Genomic DNA, 27,404 nt, shown 5'->3' with positions numbered 1-27,404 from the left:
TCACTATAGTAAACAAGTTAGGCTTCAGTGAACACTAGGGAATGATGGGAAGAAATAAGATSATCTGTGGTTCCCTATTTTAAGTGAATATTCCCAGTTTTGGGGCATTAAAGAGAAATCAGTTAAGCTAAGCTGAATATAGCTTGACTACTTGCAGCCCAGTTGTGTGATGTGTAGGCAATGATTTTTTAAATGATTGTGTCCATCTGAAGGCTTTTGTTGCCTCCATCTCCCCGCTGCCCACCCAGCAGCTCTTATACTGGSAAACTTTTAAATTTAAATTGCATTTAAATATGGTGGAAGAAGTCTGTAAGAGCATTACAGTCCACAGGACACCTTGTTTGTTTGCATTTTCCCCAACTGAAATAAATCATTCCTTATCAATTTTATGCATTTCTTTTTGGTTCTTTTGCATTTAGTCCAGTACTGTAATACTGAAGCTGCAAATTACTGAATAGGATATATAATACCACATTATTTGATTTGAAAGCTAAAARTATTTATGGATAGGGGAAAAGAGACCTTTAACAGTAACCGTATTAGCAGCTATAGGAGTACAGTTGTAACTATTGTATTTTGAAAGAAAAAATACTTGTCTTCAAGCTGTTCTGTATTCACATTGGTGTTTAAACCAATTAAAGGAGATTCATTTAATTGCCTTTAAATGTTCCTTAAAATATTACTTAGGTAGCATTTTCACCTATTATTTTGCCTCTTTCAGACTAATTAAGAACAGACTCTCAAAGCTGGCAAAATAAATGTCTATTTAAATTCACCAAGTAGAGACTATTTTGTGTCTGTGTATTTTGGGKTTTTTTCCTATATTTTTCTTTTTGCCAGAACASTCATGTTTTTAACTGCATGTAGTTTGTCRAATGAGGTCAGTTTGGTCATTGCTATTCTAAATGCATTGTGTGTGGTGGGGGGTGGCATAAGTCTAGCCTGTGAAACAATAGTTATAATAATTCAAATTTTGTGACTTAATTCTGCCTGTTTTAAATACATTTGCCTTTATCACCTCCAAACTTGAATAATGCATCTCTGTCTTTTGGCTGTGTGTGTTCTCTAACTCCTCAGGTCAGCCGTTCCTTAATCCAGATGGCACTCCAGTTGTGTACAATCCTCCAATGCCTCAGCAACCTGTTAGGACCCAAGTGCCTGGACCTCTGCAACAGCCACCTCTTCCCCTCCCACCTCAGCAACAGCCAGCAGCTAATCACATCCTGTCACAGGTGCACATGTCCAATACATGGTGTTTGCATTGCCTGTCAATAATACTGTACCCCTGTCTAATAATAAGGCATCAATAGGTTCTGTTAAAGCATTTTTWAAAAGAGGGGGAGAGGGGTGGTAGCTGCACATATAGACAGATAGAGGTAACTGGATCCCCTCCTTCCCCACTGCTTTCAGTCAGATCTGTTTTTTTCATTACTGCACAAGGTAGGTGGGCCCTCCTTAAGGTTCTGAAGAGGTTCTGAAGCTGTTTTGCTATCAATTTCTACTGTCAATAGAAAGCAACATGTTATTGCTATCACTTCCTTGGAAGCTGAAAGTTAAAAACCAGGATGGGCATGATTAACTGATGGACAGCCCTTCTGCCCTTCCCTGTTCTGGTTAACTTGCTTGTATTGTTGGCTGCTATCCCACTGTCTCCTCCTCTCTCAGTTCGAGGTAGCAGTTGACCTCGTAAGATGTTCAGTTGTGCAACTTGTATGTCCCAGGCAAGTGATGTTTGCATCGACTGTGTAGTTTCATGGTCAGTTTAAACCAATGTAATCTTAGACTGCTATGGAAAATGGATTCTACTGTCATTCTTAGTCACACTGCCTGACTAGTCCGGACATCAACAGTCATGTGATTGCTGGGCAGGGAAACAATCCAACTGTTGTTTTTTTTCCTTCCTTCTTTCTCTATATCTTAAGGCTGTTTTTCAGCCACATGAGTTCTTGGGCTGCACAAGCAGTCTTGACAGCACAGAAGTAGCAGCTTAGGGCTGATAGGGCATGAACAAACACTTCTGTAGTAGTGCTTTGGCTTCCTCTGCTCACAAAACTACATACTGAAAGATAAAATGTATCCTATTCTTCTTGCTCTGTACTATAGAAGCTTAGTAAATTGGGTCAGATCAAGGATGACCTTAACCCTTGAAGAAGACACCCAAAAAATATGTATGGGAGTGGGCAAGAGGAAGGGTTTTACTATTACTTTTAGCAGGTATTAATTACCAAACTATTGGCTGTAGTCTCCCACAGTATTTTCAGATTAAATAAATTAAAATTCAGATTATCTTCAAATTGTTGCACAAAATTATTTTTAGAATTTGAATTCGTTTGTAGAATTTGAAATTTAGAATTAGAATTCGTTCTTGTTTATCTGCTGCATATGCTACAGTAGTGGTGATCTTAGTTTTGAAAAAGATTCCTTTGTACTCCTTACCACTACCTGGTTTGCAAGTGTTTAGTAACTGCAAATCTTCAAGTGTTTAGTATCTGCAAATTTCTTCATAAATCCTTTACAACTTGTAACGTTTTGATCTATGCCTAGTACTGAATTTGTCTCTAAATGCTTGGAAACAGCTTGCAAGTTTGTGACTTCGGAGTCTTTCTAAAAGAAAAAATAAATGTAAAGTGGCACTAAATTGCTGCCTGATTTTATGGTTAATATAAAACCAATAAAGCAAATGTGTTTCTTCTGGTAGAGAGAGATGCAACAAGTGGCTTTTTTTTTTTTTCCTTCGGTTTAAGAAGGAAGAATTCTGTCCTTTTCTTCTATTGATTGGCGTGTAATTGTTTTCTTTCCTTTGCAGAACCTTTGACTCTCTTTTCATTTCCCTTTTACTTTGATGCTAACCATATTTATAAACTTGTTACTTCTTCAGCCTCTCCGGCCTCTGCAGCCTTCCTCGCAGCTTGTTCAGTACTCGGCAGTCTCTTATCCGCCCCCGCTCCTGCCCGTCTCCTCTACCCAGCAATATTCTGTGGTACTACATCTTCTGTTGCTCTCTGCCTGGGTTAATCTTTAGTGGTTGCTGATCTCTGCTTAATTGTTTGCAAATGGTGTGTGATAACCTGTGTAGTGACGGTCTAGTTGCAATCACAGTGAAATATTACCTGAATGGGAATGGGGTAAAAAATAGTTCCTGAAATGTTGGTTTGTACAAACGTGTTGTAACATGTTTGTTTCAAGCTCAGTGGGAATGCATACAACTCGGGAAATATTTTCTGGAATTCCCACTTTAAGGGAACAGCTTTTCCGTGCTGTTGGCTTGTTAACCAGTCAGCACCTATTTCTATATCTCTGGATTAACCTTTTCCCATTCTGTCTCGTTCCTTTTTGTGTCTGGAGTTTCTTCTGTTGGCCTTAAATTTCTTTTCAGGGATCAGCCTCATTTTATTTCTGAGATTACATTTTTCTAGTCTCTGACACTTAGAACACTGAAACTGCCAGAATGCTAGAATTCCCAATTTACCAGCATCCCTTGCTTAATAAACAAAGGAACTGGAAGTGAAATCCATTGGTGTTTTGTGAACATTAAAATGAAGCACACCTAAGTCATCTTAATACAGAAAGGAACTGAGTACTGGTCAAGGAGAAAGCAGTTGTCTAAGGTAGAATCTGAACTAATATTCAGATAAAAAATGTAGGCTTTCTAACTCCAAACTTCTGCTCTGAACAGCTGATGAAAAAGTGATACAATATGTATTTAGTTAGCTGTTTTATAACTGTTTTCAGTGTTAGTTAGAAATGTCTTCTAATGAAACAAGTGCGGATTTCAAAATTCAACATTTTGAAATTCAAAATGAATTTGAATTCAAAAACCTGCATATAACAAACTATTTGTTACCTGTACTTAGATTTACAGTTCTAAAAGGAATTTGCACTGTTCAAGGTGTTTTGTTTCTAGCATTATTTTTCATGCTACTTTGAATAAATTTAGATTTTTTTTAATCTTAACTTGAATATCTATCAACTGCAGTTGGCATAATTTATCATTCTCAAAAAGGTTATTTAGACAATGTGAGCTTTCTGTGCAAGTTTTGCTATGATTTGCAATCCCTGTAGAGTGTATATATATGTTAAAACAGAAAAGGAACCTCCTTGCAGGTTTACAATAGTTTCACATCATTTCACATTCAAGAAATAACACGTTCAGGAAATATGTTTAAATGTAATCTGTATTGGCAGTTTCACAGCTTATGTAACTTAAGGAAAATAGTTCATTCATAATGTGTATGAAACCCATCTACAGTTGGGTTTATGTGTTTGTTGGTAATACCATGTTTCAGTGACTCATTGTGCTTGTACTATATCATGTTTTCAGGTGATAGCTTTCCCTCACATCTTTAGGTGAAAATTTATAGCAGTAATTAATATTTTCAGCCTTGGAACTGTGCAACTGTGGAAGTTGGTCTTTTTTTAGTTTCCCCATCTTTTTTCCCTCTTCCCTCCCAATAGTTAATTTTGTAGCACTGCAGACACCTCTTATCTTCTTCAGGGTGATCTGAGAGAGGATTAGGTAGTCCTAATGCTAGTGACATAATTATCAAAATAAGATCATAAATTAAAATTTTAGGTAATTTTAAATTTACAGTAATAATTAAGTCTACAGTTGGTAGAGACAAAATATTTGTTTTATTTTTATTATATTATTTTTTGAAGCTAGAAAAGAAGGGCCTGGATGTGAACATTCCATCCCCTAGGCAGCCTTAATGGCACTTTACTGCTGCATGACACTGTTCCACAGCTTTCCTGTTTCTTGACTGAGGATATTTTGTGACATGCAAATCTGAAACTTTTTTTTTTCTTTATATATTACAGCAAGACAACCTAGGATCCCAGTTTAGCCATATGAGTCTTGCCCGCCAGCCATCTGCTGATCCAGCTGAGCCTCACACCACTATGTTCCAGTCCACTGTGGTCCTCCAACCCACGCAGCAGTCTGGTTATATCATTGCAGCAGCTCCACCACCTTCTGGCCAAGCACTTTCTACTCCAGGCTACTCTACTCCTGGCCACCCTGTCAACCAGCAGGTACTCCAGCAGCAGGGATATATGCAGCAACCTGTGCCACAGGTAGACTGGCTCTGTTTCCCTTCCCCGAAAGCTATATTTAAAAACTGATCATGCTGTTCCATTAATGAGCTTATTAACGTGGTATAGGGCTCCCTGTTAGAGTGGAGCACTATTTTTTCTGCTTATGTGCTTCAAAATGAATTACTTCATTTTATTTGGTGAGGAATCCAGGATTGGCTATTCACCTGTAGCTGGTAAAAACATGCAGATTTAGAGCTTGGTTACTAAAAGGGAAATTCTAAAACTGCCAAAGGTGAATTTGGTATATCCTTGTGTTTTTCATGCATTCATGGTTTTCTGATATTTAAAATGTTGCATTGCATAAAGCTGGTCCGAAGTGCCTAAAGCTGCCCTGCTCTATTTACGGAGCTTCCTGCTCTCCCTCTAGGCTCTCTGCTTTGTGCTTTCACTTCACAGGTGCTACTTGKTTTACAGTGATTAAACCCAGTCTTTAGTTGACAGTGCTTATTGTTCTCTGATTTTTCTTAGAGCCTGCTCAAAGCAGTTAATGAACAGTTCTTATTGCTAGTTTTCTATGTAGAGAATTTAGTAAATTGGGACTTTCTCCTTCTGCAGTGAGAACAAAAGGATTAGTTATTAAAGGGAGAATTTATGTGGAATAAACACTTTGGATTGCTGAAGCATATGGCACTAGTGGCACCATTTAATAAGTTTTATGTCTGTCTTTTACCATTTGCATTTGCTAGTGTTGCGATGTTTGCCGCCTTTGAAGTTACAGATTGTGAGTGTCTTTGTTTTATTTTAGATACCAGCTTGTTATTGCACCCCCAGTCAGTATTCACACTCCAGTCAGCAATATCGACCGGTTACTTCAGTTCATTATAACACGCAGCAAAACCAGCCATTGGCACAGCCTGGACAGCAGACAGGTTTGTTTTAGTTTTTCAGTACTTTGTCAGAATACATCTTACATGTATTTGCTTCTGTTCTTGTGTTTTTGTTTGTTAGTTTGTTTGGGTTTGTATTTTTTTTGTTGTTGTTTTTTTTTTTTAACTAACTTTGCTGCATCTTACGTGAAAATTCAAGTATTGGGATGCAGGATGCAACTAACCTTAAGTGGAAAAATTTAAGTTGGTTGCTCATGAATCTTGAGGTATGATCATTAATGTGAATGGCTCATGTAGTTGCAGGATAATTTATTTTTAGTGTAGAGCTGAATAACTAAGAAAAATTAAAACTAAGCAACTTGCAGAATATGATAAAATGACAACTCTGAGTGAAGGAGCATTTACAGAGATGTACCTTAGCTGAAAGTTCAAAACAACAACAAAATATGTTTATTTTAAACATTGTGATATGACAAAAATACTGCAGAGAAGATACTGTTGGTATTTTATTTTGTTTAAGAGTGCACTTGAAGAGAACATGGAATAAATAGTTTTTCTGTCCTTTGTGACTAAARGTATCTCTGTATTGAACAGTACATAAAGCAATTTTACAAGACTAGTTTTCTGCTCCTTCTATTTTTAATAAGCTTTTCTAGTGTTTCTGAATTATTTCTTAGTCTCTTAGACTGGTAGTTTCTTAGACTATTTCTTAGTCTCTTTTCTTACCTGTTGTTTTTTTCCTTAAAAGTCTTAACCAGAGTTCTGGCTATTCCGATTCAATTAAAAATATTATTACTTTTTCTATAAAGCATGAAGTCCTAAAGCAAATTGATTTCTGAGCAAATTGATTTCTAAAGCAAATTGATTTCTCACAATCAAAGCTTTCAGAAGTAACAAGTGATATTTGGAGGCTCTCTTGACAGAGATCCTTAAAACCAGACTTCTATAACATGCCTTAGMGAAGATAGTTTTAAGTTATCCTCTTGAGCTTCCTTCAGGAAAAAGGAATTCTTTAACATTTTTTAACTTGTCTCCAGACTATGTGATGTTTTAACATGATATGATGACGGATCAGCTCTTAAAAAGATGAGTTTGATTTCTTTATAACTGTTCTATGAAGCAACCAAYGAGAAAGCATTCAGAGGAGATGGCAGCCTCTTCTGTAGCAGTTTTAAGGTACTGCTGCAATACCAGCTGGCTGGCTTATTTAAGACTCAGTTCACAAATTTATGTAGGATAATTTCACTGCAGAATCATCAAGATGTCATGTCAATTATGGCAGGATTGTCAGATCATTTAAAATGACTGTAACTACCTGCAATCATAGATCACCACTTCACAGTCTTTAGAAGTGTATGACAATTGCTTAAAGAAGAACAAATTACTATTTTTTTTACTAGTTGTTTTATTCATCTGTTCTAAAGATGTGTTATCCATCTGCATTCCACAACCTGCCTTTCTTCCTCAGAGTTTGTAATACCTAGACTAGAACTGAGGCACAGCTGGGGTTACTTTGCTGTTTCTGGGGGCACCCTGTGTAAATAGTTCATGGACTCTGACTCAGAGGCAGCCCAGTGTATGTGTGTAACTACCCAAAAGAATCTGAATTTGAAAGCATGGGGTGCAGTTATATCAACTCTTAAGATGCAAAGGGAGGAGTCAGTTACTATTAGGTAAGTGTCTTTTTGTATATTTTTTAGCTCTTTACATTTTCCATGAATTTCACTGCTTGTAACATGGACAGGGTGATGAAAAGCATCGACAATTAAAATCTCCATCTGTGTAAGAAGAAATAAGACAGTAAAGAGAGACAGTAAGATAGCTGTGCAGACAGCATTCAATACTTKGACAGTAATACCTTGTACCTATAATTCTGACACTAGGCTTAACCAGTGAAAGAATGGTCCAGCTAGTAAGTCCATTTCATTCCTTGTTGGTTACTTGGAATGAATGTAGTATGTACTTTGTATGTACAAACTGGAGAGATGGATGCTTTACTGATAACTGCATAATTATTAGAATAATTAGTAGATAATGTAGAATCACCAAATTGTAACCCACATGCTGCTGGATGTCATTCATTTCTCTGTAGGCAAGTTTGAGTGGGCCTTCTAGAGGCAGAAGGTTCCATGTTTTGTTTTCATTTCTAGTGCACTGCTCATGAGAAAGTGTAATTTAAAATGACTCACTTTAAAGCTTAAATATTTGTGTTAAGCTGACATGAAACTATATCTAAAATGGTTGGTGCTTATTAGCAACAGCTGTTTTTGAGACAAAGGCGGTATGTTTCTTGGCTAATGTAGCAATGTGTCTGGTCCAAAACGAGATTCTAACGAACTTTGTATTACATAAAAGCTGTGGATTTTATTCACCTTATGAAACGCTCAAGAACAATGAAATAACTTTCCAAAAACAAATTTCAGAAGCAGTTCTTTTATGTAAAATGCGGCAAATGAAGCCGTGTTTGGTTTAATATTGTGGAATGGCTTGGTTGCGTTTGAGCTGTTGGATTCGGGGCCGTAACACTGTCTGAGAGGTGTACATTTCTCACAGTGAACCGGTCTCTTTTTCAGCTGCTTCCCAGCATCCTTTGTAATGGGGTTTCAGGTGTGATATTTGAGGAGTTGAGTTTTATTAAAATGCTTTGCTTGCCCAAAAGATGATGAGAAGAGGAAGTTCTCCTTATGAGAACACCATTTCAGCTCATGATACCAAGGGTCCACTTACCRTGAGACCCAGTTGTAGCCTGAGTAAAAAAGCTGTACCTGAACTGCAATTATTCTGGGAACATCAGTTAACTTAGCTTCTGATGCATGACTGCTAGTTAAACAAATATTACTGACATATGTGTAACATTGTCAGCTGGGTTATTGAACTTATTTTCCATTCATGAATAAAAGTTAATGTGTTATTCATAAAAGATATTTCTGTATTCCTAAGTTAACATCTGTTAAGTGATTTATTTTGAATTTTATCCTATGTAAATATTAAGCAACACGCRCCTTTTGTAGCTACTGTTTCAGGGTATTTCTCTTTGAGACAGTCTACAATAGCAGGTGCGTATTTTTCTGCAGAGTRCAGCCTTTCTGTTAAACCACTTTCCGTGGAGAGGTAAAGTTGCGAAGCARACAATAGAGGCTTCTTTGGAATCCTGTGGAGCACCTTTTTGATCAATTTATATTTTGCCAGTTCTCTCTGCTTACAACTGTWTTATGTCTGTCTGCAAGTGCCAGAAGAAGCTGAAAAGTATTTACAGCTACACTTCAGTTTCTGAGAAATCAGGATTTTAGATTGCACTGAATCTCTTTAATACTGCAGCTTTACATTGGGCTGCTTTMTAACTGTTACAGATCATTTTGTAACAAAATGCTTAAATATGCTTTATTATATATGTCTGAGAGATGGAGAGTTCTTTGTATGCAGGTCAAACTTAACTTGTGTAAATGAATCTAATTACCTGATTCAGGTATGCATTGTTCTGAATGTGAAGTGCTTTGAATATATCTATATGCATTGTTGTGTGTCTTGAACGAACAGATCTCAYAATAAACTGAATCTTCTTCCCTTTAATTTTCTGAAGTCAATATTTGATTATGTTAATGGTCTGTTAGATGAAATTTAAGTTCACAGTGCTCATTGTACCTAATAAGAATTTTTTTAATATATGGATTTTTAAAGAGTATTTGCCACTATATTTGTTATAGTAAAATATAGCTCAATACCAAGGCAGAGAGCATGGGGAATGTCAAGTTCAGCAGCATGTAAATGTGTCCCAGTTACCTGCACACTCCYCCTGCCTGTGTCTGTGCCTCACAGTCCCGAACAGCCCAGTTCTATTATTCCTGATTAGTAACTGASCTTGTCTCAGGAACTTTGCTATTTATGGCTTTTGCTGAAATAATAAGTAGTTAAGTTCATACATGTGTGGCAGAGTATAATAAAGAATTTTACTTACCATCTTTAGGTGATGGTGACGCTGTAGCTTTTGGATGTTTAAGAAGGGGAGCGGGAATGGCAAGATTATAGTTATTGCACCCATGCCATTTCGTGTTTGGTCCTGTGCTTAACTGTTGTTTTTTACTTAGGCCTTTTGTAAAAGATAGCAATTGGACGCCTGTTTAAGCAGTAAATTAACTGGTATAGAGAAGGCTGTAAAGGGCCTGATATGAGAGCTTTTTTTCCGCATAGTCTCGAATACAAAATGTCTTCAGCTGCATATAAGTAAGACTTTTACCTGGAGGATTTTTCTCAGTTCACATTTGGTTTTTTGGCATTATGGTCTCCAATAAAAATCACCCTTTTAAAAAGGACTTGCATACATGCCTTGCACAAACTTCCTTAGTGTGCTTAGGTCTTGAATCATTGTGAAGATATTTTTCTCTCCAAGGTACCAAAGATGCTAGTTATTTAGCATAACATACGTAAAATGGCCTTGTCCTGGCAAGTACTTCTGAGCTTTGAGCAATCAAATCAAGGAAAATGTCAAAGAAACTTTTTTTGTATAGGCAACTGTATATAAAATGAGATCAGATATAATTATTTCAAAATAAGATTTGAATATATGATTTCAGGTTACCAAGTTTTGCCTAACCAGCAACAGAACTACCAGGGCTTAGTTGGAGTTCAGCAGTCTCAGAATCAGAATCTAGTCAGTGGCCAACACAACAACATTGGGAATCAAATACAAGGTGTGATTGTTCCATATCCTTCAATGCCATCGTATCAGGTGGGTAATTAATTAATTCATAACTTTCTAACAACCCTTCTGCAGTTTGGGGAGGGGGGAGTTTTTTAAACTGCATTGCTATGTAATAGTGAATTGGACAGTTTGTACTTGCTGTCAACAAAGTTGTTTAAAAGGAGAACTTGCCTATAAAGACTGCTTTTTTTCATTGGACCTTTACAAAACTTTGAAGGGTAGAAGATTTCTGCTATGAGCAGCTCCTTCCATGTAATGTCTTTATAAAATGGCATCTCTTGGGTGGAGTGCAAATCAAAAAAAAAGTTCAGTGCAAATCAGTTTTCAGGCCTAGTGAATTCCAACCTTCCCATTCTTCATTCCCCACTACAAAAAAAAAAAAAAATTAAATTTAGCAAGACTAGAGAAATGTTCTCTGACTTTTTTTCTACTTAATTGAGGAGGAAAAAAAAGGGAGAAGGTGTAGGAAAGCTTGATCCTTTTATCCATCTAAGCTAATGGTTCCATATCTCTCTCTATATATAAGATCCATATCTTACCAAATAATCTGAAGGAGAATTTAATATGGCCTTGTAGCTATACCAATTGGGAAATCTAGAATGATTTAATCATAGGAACTATTATCAGTTACTACAGCATTACTGAAAATGTCTTTTCAAACTTGTAAAGCTTCCTCTATGGAACTTGATCCATACATATGTGAAACTTTTGCTTTGGGAAGTCCCTCAGTCCACACTTAGCTTGAAATTTAGCCTCCTGTTTTTGTTTGTTTGTTTATTTTCCATGATTAGGTAAATGTCTTAGTTACCAACATAGTTGAAAAATGAAAAAAGTTGGTGGTTTTGCAACAATTGTTCTTCAGAAAGGGCTATTCACTGATTTGCCTAAAACTCTTTCCTGGTGTCAGACTTCAGTCTGTAAGGCACCAAGGGACAGTGGTGCCTATTTACTCTGTCTGTACAAACATTTTAGACTCATGCAAAAGAAATTAAAGAAATTTTGGGCAGGGGATTTGCCTCAATGCACGCAGCTTTTTTTCTTTGTTTTTAGAAAAAAAAATGTTTTTATAAAGCAATATCATTGCTCTATGGATTTTCATTGTTTCAAAGTGTGTTTCTGTCTTCTGTTAAGGAAAATCATATTTTTTTTCTGAACTGACTGGTTAATTATGAGAGGTATACAAATGCTTAATTTTTTTTTTTTCTAGCATTTTATTTGTGCATCTGTATCTTTACTTGCTTGTTGTCACTGTTTTTTTTAGATTCTTAAAGCAACTATCTCAAACAGCAAAATACCAGAGGGAAGAAGAAAATTCTAGAATTCAAGAATTTTCTATTGCCTTTTGCGTAAAAAGCAACCTCAAGTASATATCTTGAGGTTATGGTGAAGAAATTATGTAACTTGACTTAGGACTTCTGCCTAATATTTCTCACAAACTAGCATGGTTTATGCTTCTTAGATATGGTGGTATAATGTGGAGGCTTAGAGTCATGTGCCAAACTTAATTCGCTTCCCCAATTACTTTGCTTAGGAGTAAACATATACAGTCTTCTTTCTCCTCTCCTGTTATTTTTAATTACTTCAAATCATAGACTTAGWCTGAACTTTTATTGAATAAAATCAAAGAAATACTTCTTTTTGTTACAGTTCCACTTGTTAAATTGTRTAAATTAATGAAAATGGAGTATGTAGTTAGATTAGCAAATAAGTAATGTTCTAGGATAGATTGTTGCCTTAATGGTAAGAAGGAATTARCTCAGTGTGTATTTCTTGATGTTTGTATTTCTTTATATACCTGGATAATGGTCAGRAAGTAGAAGAAAACTTTGTCTGCAGAAGAAAGTCTGAATATGCTCTCAATTTTAGGTTTCCATGCCTCAAGGTTCCCAAGCCGTGCCCCAGCAGACATATCAGCAGCCTGTTTTAATACCCAGTCAGTCAAATCAAGGATTGCCAGCAACAGGAATGCCAGTTTACTATAGCGTCATTCCATCAGGTCAACAGAATAATTTAAGGTGAGTTTAGCTCCATTAATTAATCTTCAGCAACACTTCTTGTTTTTGTTTTCTCCAATCAACTAAAATAATAAATGCTGCTTTAATTGGACTTGTTTACTGCAAAGCAAATTTCCATCTCATATTTATCAACAGTTTRTCATAATATCGTCCTAAGTTTTATTTTTGTCTGCTCCTTTCATACACATCCTTATATGAAACATCATTTTACAATAACAYTTAGGATGACTGACTTTATTTACTGGTTTAGTCAAAGATGCTACTTTAAGAAGGGATAGAGAAAAGATTTTGAGTCCCCAGAAATAGACTGTTAATTTCTTCCTTTTGTGGAGGATTGTCTGAAAGGAGCTTAGCTTATTTTCTTGATGTAGCTAATCAAACTTGCTGGCACAAACCTGACTATGAAAGGAGTATAGGAATACTTTTTTATGTGTTCAGATTTTGTTTGAAAAACAACTTTTTTAACTTTGATAGCAGCAAGTTGGTCTATGTGTACAGACATCTCTCTGTCTTAATGATATGAATATTGATGAGAGAGCAGGTAAATGTCTATGACAATTAATCAGRATTAACGCTTTTCAAAAATCTTCCTTTACTTTGTCTTCTTGGATTTAAATTTGAAGTAACAGTATGAAGTTCTTCATCCTGTTTAACAACAGAGCTTCACCCTTCTGTGAGTGCAGAGAAAATATTTTGAGGAAAATATTGGGAGGGAAATTTTTTTTTGTTTTTAAATATAGAGCAGTCTAAAATACTGAGGCAGCATCTTGCTGCTACCAAAATAGGTAGGCTGGAGTGCTTGGACAAGGAAGGTACAATGTTGTTCTGCAGGGGATGAATATTTTCAAGTCCATCAGTCACTATTGAAAGTAAAACTATAATCTGTAGACATGTGGGAAGCTGTGCGAATCTGCATATTTCATGTGCAGCTATGAAATAAACTGTTTCATGCAGCTGTGAAATCATCTGTTTCAGTTGTACTGAGTTTTGCCTGCTTAAATGGGGCACTTTAGTTAAAATTGTATAATTATCTATGGGGCGAAGAACAGSACAAATTGCCTGTGAAGACATAGTTAATGGTGATATAGCCAACAGAATTATACCCATGTTTTTCCCCCACACCTTGGAATTATTTAAAAAAAAACTGTATCCTTCCTGCTAGATTTTTCTTTTACCTCTTATGATCCTGTATTTCATCTAGCTGATATTCTAACTCTGTCAGTAGCGTGTTTCAAAAGAAAGACTTGCCTTCAGAGTTCCCACTTYTTGCACAGATGTGCATGCTACCAGGCAGCTGTGTAACTGCAAAGCTGAACACCAGTGTGGCATCTAGAAAWTGGAAATTTTATTTAAATTGTTGCTCTGTAGCCTGTCCCATTCAGCAGATATTTTTAAGCATATGATTAAATTTTATCATGCATCTCACTGATACYTTGTAAATGAGTTTTCTTGAGCTTGTGTATTTCTATAAAGCAAGAAGCTGGTAGTATGATAGAAGTTGACTATGTCACTTAGCTTTCTATCCCCTGAATGCATGAATAATATCTGGCATAAATGAACTTTTAAAGTTGTACTTTCCATAGATGTCACAAMCACTTGAAGATTCCATCTGCTTGAAACTTCTTCAATGACAGGTTATTTTTCATTTCCCCCCTCCACCTATTCAGCAAGCCCATTTGAGCCATGGCAAGGCAGTCACCACAGACATCCATTTAAGGTGCGTTGCTCTGCGCTGGAGCTGCTCATTGTGTTCGCAGTCTGCCCTGGAGCACCTGCTTGGGACGAAGCTCCAGCTGAGAGACWGCAGCTGAAACCTCACGGCAATTTCTATAGTGATCAGATATGGTTTATGAAGAGATAGAGATTTTTTCTTAAACTTAGTTCCTAAGGAAAAAAATAAACAGATTCTGGGAAAAGTTGAGGGAAAAGATTATAAAGTTATTTCATCTGCAGTATGTRCAAATGACTAATGCAGCAGCCATGATTGAAAGCAGTATTGCACAGATTCTTTCGTATTAGTGATTTTTTTTTTTCAATTATTTTTATTACAGTTCATCAGTAGGATATTTGCAGCCTCCCGGATCAGAGCAGATACAGTTTCCTAGAACATCGTCACCATGCAACTCACAGCAGCTTCAAGGACAGCAGTGTGCAGGTTTGGGAATAAGCAGGGTTTTTTTTTTTTTGAATAACTTCAAATGTTTCTTGCTGTTATTATGCTGAGTAGTTGRATATTTGCTATGAAGGATGTGATTTAGAGTTAAGTATTATTCCTTTCTGTATTTCGTAATTTTTAAGTTGTACTGGGGGCAGCTTGATTTCTTAATTGTTGAAAACTCTCAAATTACCTAGAATTGAATAATATGCATCAGAATGACTTCTAGTATGCTTGTGAGTTGTGAAAGGAAGACAGTAATAAAAACAGACTCAGGAGAACGACTTCTGAAGTAGTGCTACAGGTCTGAAAAATTTGAGATTTGGRGCTTCATCTGATAGAGCTAAAATCACTGTGGCTCCTCTGCTCAAAAAACATTCAAGGTTATTTGTTTGAATAAACCAGGAGCTGTGTGTGTGTGTATGCTTTTACCAAGAGCTGCTGGAAAGAAAAGCATGAAAAAAATTAGGCATTATTCAGTAGAGATAGAGAGGAAAAATAGCTCTTTGGATGTCTTGCAAGGGGAAATGAAATAGTTAAGTGTGTTGATGTGTGGTGCTGCTTTTTTTGCTTTGTGGCTTCTGTTTGTTTATTCATTTTTGTCTTTAATAGTAGCCTTATTGACTGCTTTTACTTCCATAGTTTATAACAACCATTCAAGTCGGAAGCCATCACCTCCTACATTATTGCCACCTTCATCAAAATCAAAGCCGCAACAGGCTGCTTCCATTGTGCACTACAGCATAGTGTCTTCACCCTCATCCTGTAAAAGTTCGCCCACTGGTCTTTCCATCATGCAGCCCATAAAAGGTATATTTTAGTAGGGTTTTATTTTAAGCCGTTCTGTCTAGAAATCTATTGTGAGTTATCAGCTCGATTTCCAGGCTGATAGAATTGACCTGAGTGCCCTTTTTTTGAACACTTGTGAACCAAGTTCAAAATGCTGTGATCTCCAAGGTATTTGGGTGATTCTTAAGTGCATAAAAGCATCCTCAATGGGGTGTGAAAACAGCTTTGATACAGTGCTTGTTACACCCACAAAATGTTTGTAAGTGCTAGTACCTGAACTTCTGTGTCCTGTGAATTACTGTCTGCAACTCTCATTGGCAGACTACTCRGGGAATTCTAGGCATTAGGGTTAGACTGTAAGTAAGGAAGCTATAGAACAATCCTATAATCATACTGGTTTTGTCCTTCTTTTACTGATAGGAAATTAGATGAGTTACAGACTGGGTTGCCAAAAAAAGCTTGAATCTCAAATATTTCTATCTGTATTGTGCAAGCAAACAGCAGTTTAAACAACCCTGGGTCAATGACCTAGATTCCAATATAAATGTGATTTTTCTTGTCAGTGTTTATCTTGTAAAGTATTTTTAGCCTGTTCATTAGTAAATAGTTAATAGGCAGTTAAATGACAAGGTAGCTGGTGTTTTAGCAGTGTATTTTAGTTGATGTACAGGCGTGGTGCTGTTGCTCCTTGAAATTTCTTTGGTAGCAGGTCTTGAAGACTGTCATTTCAGTGTGTCTAAAACTGGACTTGCTATTGCTTGTTTTTCCACCCTGTCTTCATATTTTTGGTTTAGGCAGTTTTGTTGAAGGCTTGATTCAAATTTGTTAATTTCTGTGATTTCAAGAAGTTTGCAGAAGGGGAATTCGTTKGTGACATAGAGCAAGTATTGACAGAATTTAAATGGCACTGCAACAGTGCTGTTGAGGTGATGAATCAGAGTGATTAAGGATGATGAGAACATACAGAGACAGGAAACTTAGTGGTATTTTTTTCTATGTTTTTTATTTTACTTTTTAAATTTTATTATTATTATTATTATTATTATTATTATTATTATAGAGGATCTAATCTGGACGCCTTTCAAGACTTTTTTTTTAACAAGTTTCCTTTCTTAAACATTTTGATCACCGATGAAGTGTCTGCAAGGTGACTTATGTCCCCTCTGAGGCTTTGCTCCTTCAGCAAGCTCAAGAAAACAATTATTTTTATTTCCATTTATTGAAATGGTATGGAACTAGTAGGGAAAAAACAAAATCTGTCTTTCTGGATACACAAACTTCACTTTGCAATTCAAATGGCATGTTGAGGTTGTGACAGTGGGGTGGGTTTGTTTGTGTTAAGAAATGATACTGTGATTTTTTTTGAAAGGCATTTTTATTAGGTGTTCGGATGTCATGGAATAGAGGAAAAAAGCCCAAAACGGTAGTATGCTAATATTGAATATAGTATGCTGAGCGTTGAAGATTAAAATATAAATGTATTATAAAGCAATAAAAAAAAAATTGTATGCAGTTCATAAAATGTGGATACTGTGAATAAAATACAGAATCCGTTTTCTTGTGCAAAATGTAGTAATTACCTGGTACATTTTAACTTTGCATARTATCTAAATATATGATTTTGCTATTTGGAAATGGTTATAGAAATTACTCTGATTAAGTAGCCTTGTTGGCATATGGCAAAATGGGAGCATTCACAACCAGTGTGCTGAGGGGACAGAACAATGACTCTTTAATCTACATTCTCTGCTAAAGTTGACCAGATATCTGATGCTTTCATTTCCATCCATAATAGTTCGTTCTTGCCGTTGAAAATCTTCTGATAGTTGATTACAAAAGAAAATAGGTGTTGAGAGCATTTGYTATTATTATTTTCTATGTTTTGATAAATACCAGATGGTAAATATTTCAGAAGACAACTTAAAAAAGTTAATATAGGTTTAGCAGAATGATGTACGTTTTTGTTGTTCAGTTCGTTTTTCTAAAGAGTCAAATTGTTTCTTTTAGGGGAGTATGAGTAGTGTAAAAAAMTCATTTAAAAAATACATTCATCTTGTGTCTGGCTTGTGTCTGAAAATGTACTGGATGGTGAAATAAGAAGACTCATCTCTCTTTAAAGCTGGATGACTAAATTATTTTTAAACCCCATATATTTCAATTGTGGTTTTTGAGAAGTTATGTAAAGAGTTAGTGGCTAGAGCAGGGAAAGGAAATGACAAACAACTAATTAGAAGTGGACAAGACAAGATATAAACTGCCTAGAGGCCAAGCCCAAGGGGAGTCACTTGCACATAGGCTCTCGCTGAGCTCCTCACACGAAGCCTCACTGAACAACTGTTCTCCSTGTCACTTGGGAACTTCTGTAGCTTCCACAGTGACAGAGTGGTACAGGAYAAGATTTACAATCTTTGTCCAGAAAAATGAGTGCATGTAGAAACTAATTTTCCATGAGGCTAAATTAGCCTTGTTTTGCTATAAAGAATAATTCTATGTTTTTATGATGTGTGATACTGTGTTGGAGAAAATATTTTGAGTCTATATTGCTGCTGAAATGTGTAATTTGTATTTTTAAATACTGCTTATTTTTTATGACCTGTTCATTGATGCATTGTACTAACTAATGCTAAGTACTTTCACGTAAATTAAATGCTTTGTTTAAAAAATATTCTCAATAATGAATTTCAATGTTTTTACATTTCTGAGAAGCCTTCTGTATTATCCATCAAAGATTTATCTGCTAACAGAAGTGTAACGGTACAGAAGACACTGCTCTAGTTTCCTAGTATTCAGCAATATACCTTGAAAAATGTTCATTATATTATTTGCTTTTTTTTTAATTCACATCTGCTCTGCTAAAATGAAAATTGAAGTGAGCTAACAGTATCACCTTGTTTCTTGTGTTATAGCAGTAGCACCACCACCAGGTGGAGGAGTAGTAATGATGCAACTAAATATACCCAACAATGCCCAGCCTCGGAACCATTCACCTCCACAGTGGAAACACAATAAATATTACTGTGATCATCAAAGAGGGCAGAAGTCCACAGAATTTAGCACTTTAGACAGTGCCCCACAGGTATGAGGTTTGGCTTTTTGCAAATCATATGCTATCTATAAATTGCATTTTGGCATGTCTTAAGTTCTTTTGGAGAAAGTAAATCTTTGCTAATAGTACTTATTACAACTACTTTAACTTTGTTTCCCATGTTTGAATGTTATAGGTATTATGTAGCTCATTCAACAAAATATATTTTTAAACACTAACTTCTTGGCATTATCTTTCTTGTAGTTGCAGCATAGTCCTCAACTAGGTAGTCCTGTCACCTCACCGGCCCAATCACCAGCACCAGTTCAGCTATCAAATATGAAGAACATCCGTYCCACTTTAACACCTCTTTCTATTGTGCCCCAGTTTTCTAGACCTTTTGTTYCCGGACAAGGTATATTTTCAGTTAACCAAAATGTGTTTTTTCTATAATTTTGTTTCTTTAATAATTTATATRAGAATTTTCAGATAAATGGGTTCACTTTTTAGTAATGCTTTTGAAGTAAGATCAGAATTAGGCACTCTTCACCGCATAAAAAAAAACACATCCTTCTTTCTGCACCAGCTCCCATATTCTCAAAACGATTAATCTTTGTGTTGTTGGGAGAGCTTTTATAACCCTCTATGTTTCTCATGTGTGGAATTTCTCATTTCAGCGTTGTAAGTCCTATTGATGTTTGACATAACTTTGCTTTAATTTTTAACTATAAATCAAGAAATTTTACACTGTTTAAAATGATGCAATTTAAGACCAAGCTTAAGAATTACAAAGCCAAATAATGGAGGGAAAAGACAAAGAAACTTAATTCAGTTAAGATAAATTATCTKCCAAACTCTTGTTTTTTGATAGTGCACTGAATCAAACCAGTATGAATTAAGTCCTCCCTAATAACACTGTCATTGTGGGTCTGGAACCTCTAGCCAATACTGCTATTTCAAATAGTAATAAATAGTTCTGTTATCCTCCTTTAGGTTCTCCCATCCAAAGATATGAGAAATTCCTTGTAGAAGAGTATCAGTCCTCTGCTGCCCTAGTAGTAGAAGAACAGTAGACAGAATTTTCAGGGATATGAATATTGATGATGTTTAAAAATAAATGGTAAAAGAAAAAAGAACATGGACATCACCTTCTTGTCACTGATTAAGGGTGTCCTGATATAGTTTCTAAGCTAAAAGCTAATGGATCTATTTTTAAAAAATGAGTGATAGAGAATAAGGTAGAATTACGGGGGGGGGAGAGGGGGGGTGGAGTTCATGTTTCCTTTTGATAAAGAAAACCTTATTGTCTTTAGACATGCATAATCATTGCGTAATTGCTGTTTTCCACTTTTATTGCAAAAATTACCCCTCTCTTTAAGGAGATACAAGATACCCATTGCTTGGCCAGCCCCTGCAATACAATCCACCTTTATTACGTGGACAAGTAACAAGCCAACAGGTAAGAAAAAACTTTCTCCTGGCCACACTGAAAAGAATAATTCAGGACTGCCACTGCTATAGCTGTGAGCAGAGCAATATATTAATACACTAGGAATGTAATGATTGGAAGGTAACTGCTTTTCAGTAGCAGTTTTGTTCTGTGATTGAGTCTTCCCATTGTCTTTTGTTTCAAAAACAGTGAAAAATATTATTTTGAAATCTAGCTTTTTTACAATTTTCTTAAATTTCAACCTGCAAAAGAAGATACAAGGCACAGCATAGTTTGTTTGATTTGCTAACAGTTCCAAAAAATCAGAGAGGTAATGTGTGCTTAAATATTTTTTTCCTCCAGTTTTATTTAACAACTTCAAAAAGTAAAAGATACATATGGATACTTCTAAACAAAGAGGTGTTTGATCTTTTTTCTTTTTTTTTTCCCCCCTCTTTATTTTTCTTGTGAAGCCATGGCTTGAACAAGCCTGACACTGCATGTTTGCTAAACTAATATTGGGTCCAAAGATCTTTTTGGTGCCACTGCAGTGTGGAGCCCTTCTTTGGCACCATCTCCRGCTATTCTTCGGCACCATCTCTTGTTGAGCTGATAATGAAATTTTACAAACTGATACAGTGTCAATCAAGTATGTGCTTATATCCATCTTTCCAGTGTCAACCTGGAAACAGACATGGAAACAGGGGAAAGAAGACAGCAAAGAAGGCTGCGTCGGCAGACTTTGGTGCTGGAGAACCAGGTATAGAATTGCTGATTGACCCAGTCCTCCAACAGAATGGATTAATCAGAACAGAGCAGAGACAGCTGAAATGTATGTAGGGTGTGGTAGTGTTTTTTATTATTATTATCTCATRTGGTGAATTATGATGACAAATCTGGGAGTAGCAAGAAAAGTATAGAGGATAAGGGGGGCGAAAAAAAGGGTAATTGGACAAAAATGGACAAGGCAAATGCTGGAAAAAATAAGGATGGAGGGAAGAAGACTTCATCGAGAGAGAGAGAGAGAAGGAAAAAGGTTTTCAGTTTACTGAACATAAGTTACCAGACAATACTGCTTTCTAATATTGCATTAAATGTGCAGAACCTTYACTTCCTTTTACTTGCATGAAACTTGAAGTCATACACAGACCACATAGATGCTTCTGCGTTCCCTCTCCCCTGTCCCTTTCTGATATAAATAAGCACACGGATTTGGGGGAGCCAGTAAGCCTACTGGTGTTAAGGCATGCTCAGGCTCATGCTGAGCTCTGGTTTAATTTCCCAGAGTACCTATAGATGAGCTCTTTGGAGTTGGTAGAAATGTCATGCAAATTAAACTGGACATGTGCAGTCTTCAAATCTTTACTGGAAAGAAATGTTACCTATTGCAAACTTTTTCCCCCACAATGTAAGCATAAATCATTTTTTCCTAACAGTTTATTGGTCAGAAGATAAGACCAGTCTTCTGTAAGACTGTCAGAAGTTATTAAGAGTTTTTAAACCTGCTGCCAAATTAGGTGTACATATAATTTTTTTCCTTTGTTTTCTTTTGAGGGGCCTTTGTCTAACTTCTCTTCTAAGCTTTTGTTTCTATACTTGTACATGGTGCTAAATGTGAAAGCAAAAAGTTCTCTAAAGCACCAGAAATGAAATGACAGYGTATGTGACAACAACTGAATGGCAGAGGGCAGGATACATTTACTCACTGTTGATTTGTGCTTTATGTATCTTTAGTGCCATAAACATTCCTAATTTAATGTTCTTCTTGTTTCAGTTGTGGGAAAAGTGTTAGAAATCACTGAACTACCGGAAGGAATAACTCGTATGGAAGCAGAAAAACTATTTGGAGAACTTTTTAAAGTTGGTGCCAAGATTCGGTGGCTGAGGGATTCCCAGTGTCTACAAACGCAGCAGCAGCAGCAGCATCGTCGTCACTGTAACAGTGGAGATAATAACGCGAACACTGAGCCGTCCAAACCTAGTGACTTGGCCTCCACTTACACAGTTCTGGCTACGTTCCCTACAATGACAGCTGCTCAGAACGCATTGAAGAAACAAAGCAGTACCTCAGTTAACAAGTTCAGGCTGAGAACGAGCAAGAAGCACTACGACTTTCACGTTCTGGAAAGGGCTAGTTCTCAGTAGCAGTTACATCAGTGGACACTCAGCCTTTACTACTTCCATGTCCTTCCCTCCTTGATTGGCTTGATGTTATGGGGTTTCTGCTCTCTTCATAGAGACTCCTGGGATGTTTTGTCATATTAGCCATTGAAGAATAACCCAGTGATCCAGCAAGATGAAGGRAAAAAAAAGTACAGAGTTAATCCCAGACAATAGCAAGCAATCATCTTTGAGACAGAAAGGCAGCTTTCTGTAAGGAATGCTGTTAAAATCCCCTCACTTTTATAGTAGTTTTGTTTTATATTTCTCAATTCTTGTATCAGATCTAAAGTTCTATTGTACAGCAAATGTTCGTAACAAATACCCATGTTCAGATTTGTATTTTATAATCCCTTTTCACTGCCAGCACACAGCTATCCGTTCCAAGGCAGGAACCTGGGGGAGAGGGTGGAGAGAACCATTTTCAAGGAATTAACACTGTTTTCTAAGAAACTACCCCAAATCTTCAAGTTAACCTGTTCCTTTTCCTTTGCGTATATGTGCGTGTGTGTGTTGTTTTTTTAATATAATTTTAGTAACTAGTTAATTCCTTAGATGTCATTTTTCTTTTGAGATTCATTCAAGCAATGTCAAAAGAATTTACAAGTATGTGTGTACCCTTGAAGGATTTTCTTTCTGATCCAGCAAGATAAATATATAAAGGGGAATATGAATAGATTATAAAGAATGTTCACAGAATCACATTTTAATATTTGTTCTTTTTAGCAAAAGTGTGAAGAAACTGAAATGTATCTTCACAAGTGACAGAATGTTTGCACTTTAATTGTGTTCCCACCAGTATGGATCTCTCTTCTTTTTCACGCAAAGATAATTGTGTTTGATAAGTGCTGGAACCCTCTTTAATGGTTTAAGTTTTCATCATTTGCAGAGGATCACTGGACATCAAAAGATTCATTGCACATACAAATGAGACAAGAAACCTTTTTTCAATTTCTGTGTAATTTGCAAGGCTGTACAATGTGTGCTGATGCAAGCCTTTTTCAGTTCAAGAGAAATAAATGTTTACAAACACCAACTTTTTCAGTGCACTTGTTTAAACTTCTMTGAGTCTCCTGGACTGGATGAACATCCTCTGAAGGGTTAGGTTCCCTTTATATGTGAGAAAGAAGAAACTTCAAAATACTATAAATATTAGAACTTTCAGAGAACCACTGTCTCTTTTCTTATTATTGAAATATAAGTTATTCTCTCCTTTGATTTTTTTTATATGTTCCCCTCAAAGTAAAAAGACAAAGAAATTAATCATAGCCTAGAAGGGGCTGCTCCTGTTGCGTCTCTCTGTCACAGGCATTGACTTGATAAGACAACTCAGTGGGTGATTTGCTCTGTTCACTTGCAGCTGTAGCTTTGCTAAAGATACTGCTGTAACCGCTGTAAGCCCAAAAACCCAAGGCGTAAGTTATGTTTAAAATTCATAATATAGACAGGTGAATACAAATTCAGTTGCCCTAATTCACATTAATTTTTTATATCAAAGATTCTGACATGACACTTAAACAGAAACGCATGAAGTGGCAAGAACTGCCCTATTCCTGTTTAATCTTACATGCTTAATRTGATTTAAGCAGAATCAAATTAATCAGAAAACTGATTTTCCTGGGAACACTACAGCTTAACAGATTGGCAAATGAGACTTGATTTTTATTTTTTTAATTTTATTTTTTTTCCTGCAATGCTGTACAGGCAGGCATTCATTTAACTAAAGCTCAACTTAGACTTGTATGCTATGCTGAAGCACAGGTAAAATACTCAATGTCAGGCCCATATGGTTTTAATCCTTGTAAAAGTTACTGCCAGACAAAAGGTCTGTAAGAACAGCTGTTCACAACCTGTGAACAGTGGCTAAAGAACTCCAGGACAAGATTTCTGATAGAAAATAGAATCCATAGCGAGCAGTTTCCACTCATTTTGAGTAACGTAAGAAAAGAGACCATCAAACCCAAGCTTTCTCAGAGGATGCTGCACGACTTGCTGCTTTTGGTAAGTTTTCCTGTAGCAAACAAAGAAGAAAATGTAATGGGAGAGGTGAGCGTAATCCAGGAAAAAAAGAGGTAGCTAATACAGTGATTACGAACTGCTCCCAGCAACTATTTAATTCTAACCATGTGGTAAACTCGAGTGAAAGCTGCCTTAGGATAAAAAAAAATATAGCTGTTAATAGGTTATTTATATTCTATTGAGCTTCTTACATCTGATACCTACCTATAGACAAGTTATAGTTTCTAAGAATCTGTTTATTTCTACTAAATAGGAGCAATTACATTTTTGATCTGGACATGCTACTGTGAGACTTGGAGATACTCACAGGATTTTGGAAGTGTCGAAAGCCACTGGTGTCAAAAGTGGACACAAACTAACACTTTCCTGCTTTAAAGTTTGATTGTTGTTTGTGGCATCTGGTACTGTCTGAAGTAACTGAACAGGGTTCAGGAGATGTTAGCTCCCAAACTCATCTAACAAAAGCGGTACAGTATTTTCCTGGCTTTTACTCTGCTGTCTTAGCACTTCTAACCTCCTTTTAGTTAGAAGACTTAAGCCTAGAGACTGCACGCAACAACCCAGGCACTGGACTTGTGATGTAGATTTGGATCATGTTGTGGAAAGCAAACAAATGTACTTTATGGCAGGAAATGAAATTTGTATGTAAAATTTGTGTTCTCGAGTGTGCTCAGCTAGAGTTCTGATACTAGTGAACCTGAGTTTCCTGACTGTTAACATGGCAGTAGATTTTAAAATGAATAATGAGAGGAATTGAGTGGGGATTTACCATATATTGCAATGGTGGAATTTTCAGTTGACTGGAAGCATTTCTTATGGCTTTTAAATGCGGTGGAAATAAATTTAGTAACTTCCTTGTACAAAGCAGGCAGCTATTTTTTAATTTGATAATTGTATATAAAATGCCTTCCTGAACTTGTGAACAGACTTAATGTGATGGCATAATGGAAATGATCATTCAAAATTCAGAAAAGAATTTAAGCCCTCTTTTCTGGGAGCACTCACGTGCACATGAGGTTGGTATTCAGGCATATCATAACACCTTTTTGTCCAGCTTCCTTTAGTCTGGGGCCAGATTAAAGCCCCATGTGCCTTGTGTTTCGGTARGACTGGACTGGTATAAAGTGAAATGTAAATAATATACATCTCACCTTGAGTTCCTAAGTGAGTTCCTAAGTTTAATGTTGAAATCAGAGACAGACATGCAGCCCTGTGGTATAATGGAGACTGAAGCATTGATACTCCATACTCCTTGGGTGTTTCTACCTGCAAACACCTCTGATGTTGCTGGTCTTTTAAGACTGAGGTCTCCACATTGTGCTTCAAGACCCAGATGGGGACACTGGTATGTAGATGGGAATTTAATTTTGTCAAAGCAGCAGAAAAATTGTTTAGCTTGAAGACTCGAATAAGGTACATGGACACATAAAGTGCTTTTTACGAGTAGCTTTTTTTCCTCTTGTGCTGTACAAGTAGCTCCACCTCCTTTTTCCTTTCTGCTGATACAAGTCATGTCTCGAGGTGGGATAAATAGTTCTATTTTCATGCTTGGACACTCACTTCTGCCATAAAACTTTCACAATATGATGGTTGTTTTAAACAATCTTGATGTTTTGTTGCCTGAGAAAATCTTGTACTAACTTGTTTAAATGTTCAGGAAAAAGCTATAATTGCAAACTAGCTTATTTTCTAAAGATATATTTAGCTCCAGGAGTTTTTTTCCCTAGCAATTGGTGTGGACTGTAATTTCCTGTATTTAACCCTGAGGAAAAGAATGTTTTGAAGAAAACTGATCAAACCACTTTTATTCTAGTTAGGAAAAATTATTCTAGCAAGAATTTTTATTGTCTTTATTTCTAGCTCAGAATGATTTATTTCAATACCTTCAGTGTTTCTTTAGCTGTCTTCCTGAGGATTGTTATTTGAAATAATGAGTTTAACTTTCAGTTAGGTCCATGCTTGCTGAAATCCTGATTCAGCTCACCTTTAAAATGCTTTGGCCAGTGATGTCAGCAGATACRAAAAACTGTTCAAACTGCAAAATGTTAATATGGCTCCATTTGGGGATCCTGAATTCTCAGGTGTAGACCAGAACCCACAAAGGAGCCTAATTTCCAATTTCTGAAAATCAAGTCCCTTTAAGATCTCTCAGTCTGCAAATTCAGGGCAAAGTAGCTATTTAAATTTGAAAACTTTACATAGATGGTCCAAGGTAAATGAAGCTGCCTCTTAGCTGACTAGAGAATGCAGGTATGTAGGTTCCTATCTCAGCAGTCAGGTGCAATCTTTCGGTACCAAGGCTTGTAAAAATGGAATTTGGASCCGAGTCTCTTTGGCAGACTGTTATTAACAGTTGTGACACCAACTTGCTATCAGAAGCAATTTGGGAAGCCAGGTGGATAGGGGAGAAGCCTTTCAACTCGCTTAGAAGAGGGAAAAAATAACCCATGGATCCCTGGATCCACATGCAGAGTTCTTATTTATGGATAGTTGTGTCTCCCCTCTTTATATGCATGTGCAACGGAGATGGATTTCAGTTCATCTTTGCAAAACCTATGTTTTTGAATGCTGACATATGGCCCTTAGCAGTGCTACATTAGTCTACTTGGTGCCCTGAGGAAAGATGCGCACACACAAAAAAGCCCCTTTTTGCCAGAAATAGGGCAGTCGCGGCTGCCTGCAGCAGAACCGCGTGGGCGGAGCCGCGTACCCAACCAACAGCGTGACCGTGGACCGGGTTTCCCACACGCACCATCTTGAGAAAGACAACTACTCCATACTGCTCTTAGGACTGATTTGCCCCTTTTCATGATAGCGTCTTATCTCTCCAGGGTGTCACTGCTTCTTGATTTTATTTTTTTTTTTTCTGTCTGAACTGCTGCTGCCAGGTACTCCATGGCCTGGAGCCTGAACCTTTCCTGCCTCTGGGGCTTTTACTTCTCTTCCCAGTCTCCCCCATCCTTCCTCCCAGAGCTTGTCCCCTAAGAATTCATGAGGGAAAAGGCTGTTTTCTCCTTGCTGGGACAAGCCCCTCGGGGCCCGACGTGGCTGCCCCGCGCGGGCCCGAGGCCGGGCAGCCCCGCGCCGCTGCGGCCGCCATTTCGTGGCGGGCAGGGGGCGAGTGGGGGGCGCCACGCGCGGACCCGACATGGCCGCCGCCCCCTTCTCCTTGCCCGCGGCGAATCTGCTGCC

The 27,404-nt window shown here is 36.9% G+C and overlaps 1 protein-coding gene across 3 annotated transcripts in view; it reads left to right on the top strand.

Moving 5' to 3' along the window:
* The window catches only part of R3HDM1 (R3H domain containing 1), a 50,888-nt gene extending 27,740 nt beyond the window's left edge, over positions 1-23,148 (top strand). For 2 of the 3 annotated variants that reach the window (XM_026040836.1, XM_026040835.1), the window contains 12 exons: positions 1,078-1,232; positions 4,819-5,073; positions 5,840-5,963; positions 10,493-10,647; positions 12,487-12,635; positions 14,687-14,790; positions 15,433-15,600; positions 18,486-18,655; positions 18,869-19,019; positions 19,984-20,063; positions 20,709-20,793; positions 21,808-23,148. In XM_026040836.1, the coding sequence (XP_025896621.1) occupies positions 1,078-1,232; positions 4,819-5,073; positions 5,840-5,963; positions 10,493-10,647; positions 12,487-12,635; positions 14,687-14,790; positions 15,433-15,600; positions 18,486-18,655; positions 18,869-19,019; positions 19,984-20,063; positions 20,709-20,793; positions 21,808-22,178 (1,967 nt within the window). In that variant the 3' untranslated portion in view covers positions 22,179-23,148. Of the gene's footprint in view, positions 1-1,077; positions 1,233-2,878; positions 2,981-4,818; positions 5,074-5,839; positions 5,964-10,492; positions 10,648-12,486; positions 12,636-14,686; positions 14,791-15,432; positions 15,601-18,485; positions 18,656-18,868; positions 19,020-19,983; positions 20,064-20,708; positions 20,794-21,807 lie in introns of all 3 variants that reach the window. The other variant, XM_026040834.1, reaches the window with a different exon arrangement.
* Positions 23,149-27,404: the final 4,256 nt, after the last annotated feature.

Source organism: Nothoprocta perdicaria, unplaced genomic scaffold (assembly GCF_003342845.1).
Source record: "Nothoprocta perdicaria isolate Ctin4 unplaced genomic scaffold, notPer1 scaffold_27, whole genome shotgun sequence".
In the NCBI taxonomy this organism is placed as follows: domain Eukaryota; kingdom Metazoa; phylum Chordata; class Aves; order Tinamiformes; family Tinamidae; genus Nothoprocta; species Nothoprocta perdicaria.
Note: the sequence above shows the minus strand (reverse complement) of the source record. Positions and strands in the feature narration are given on the sequence as shown.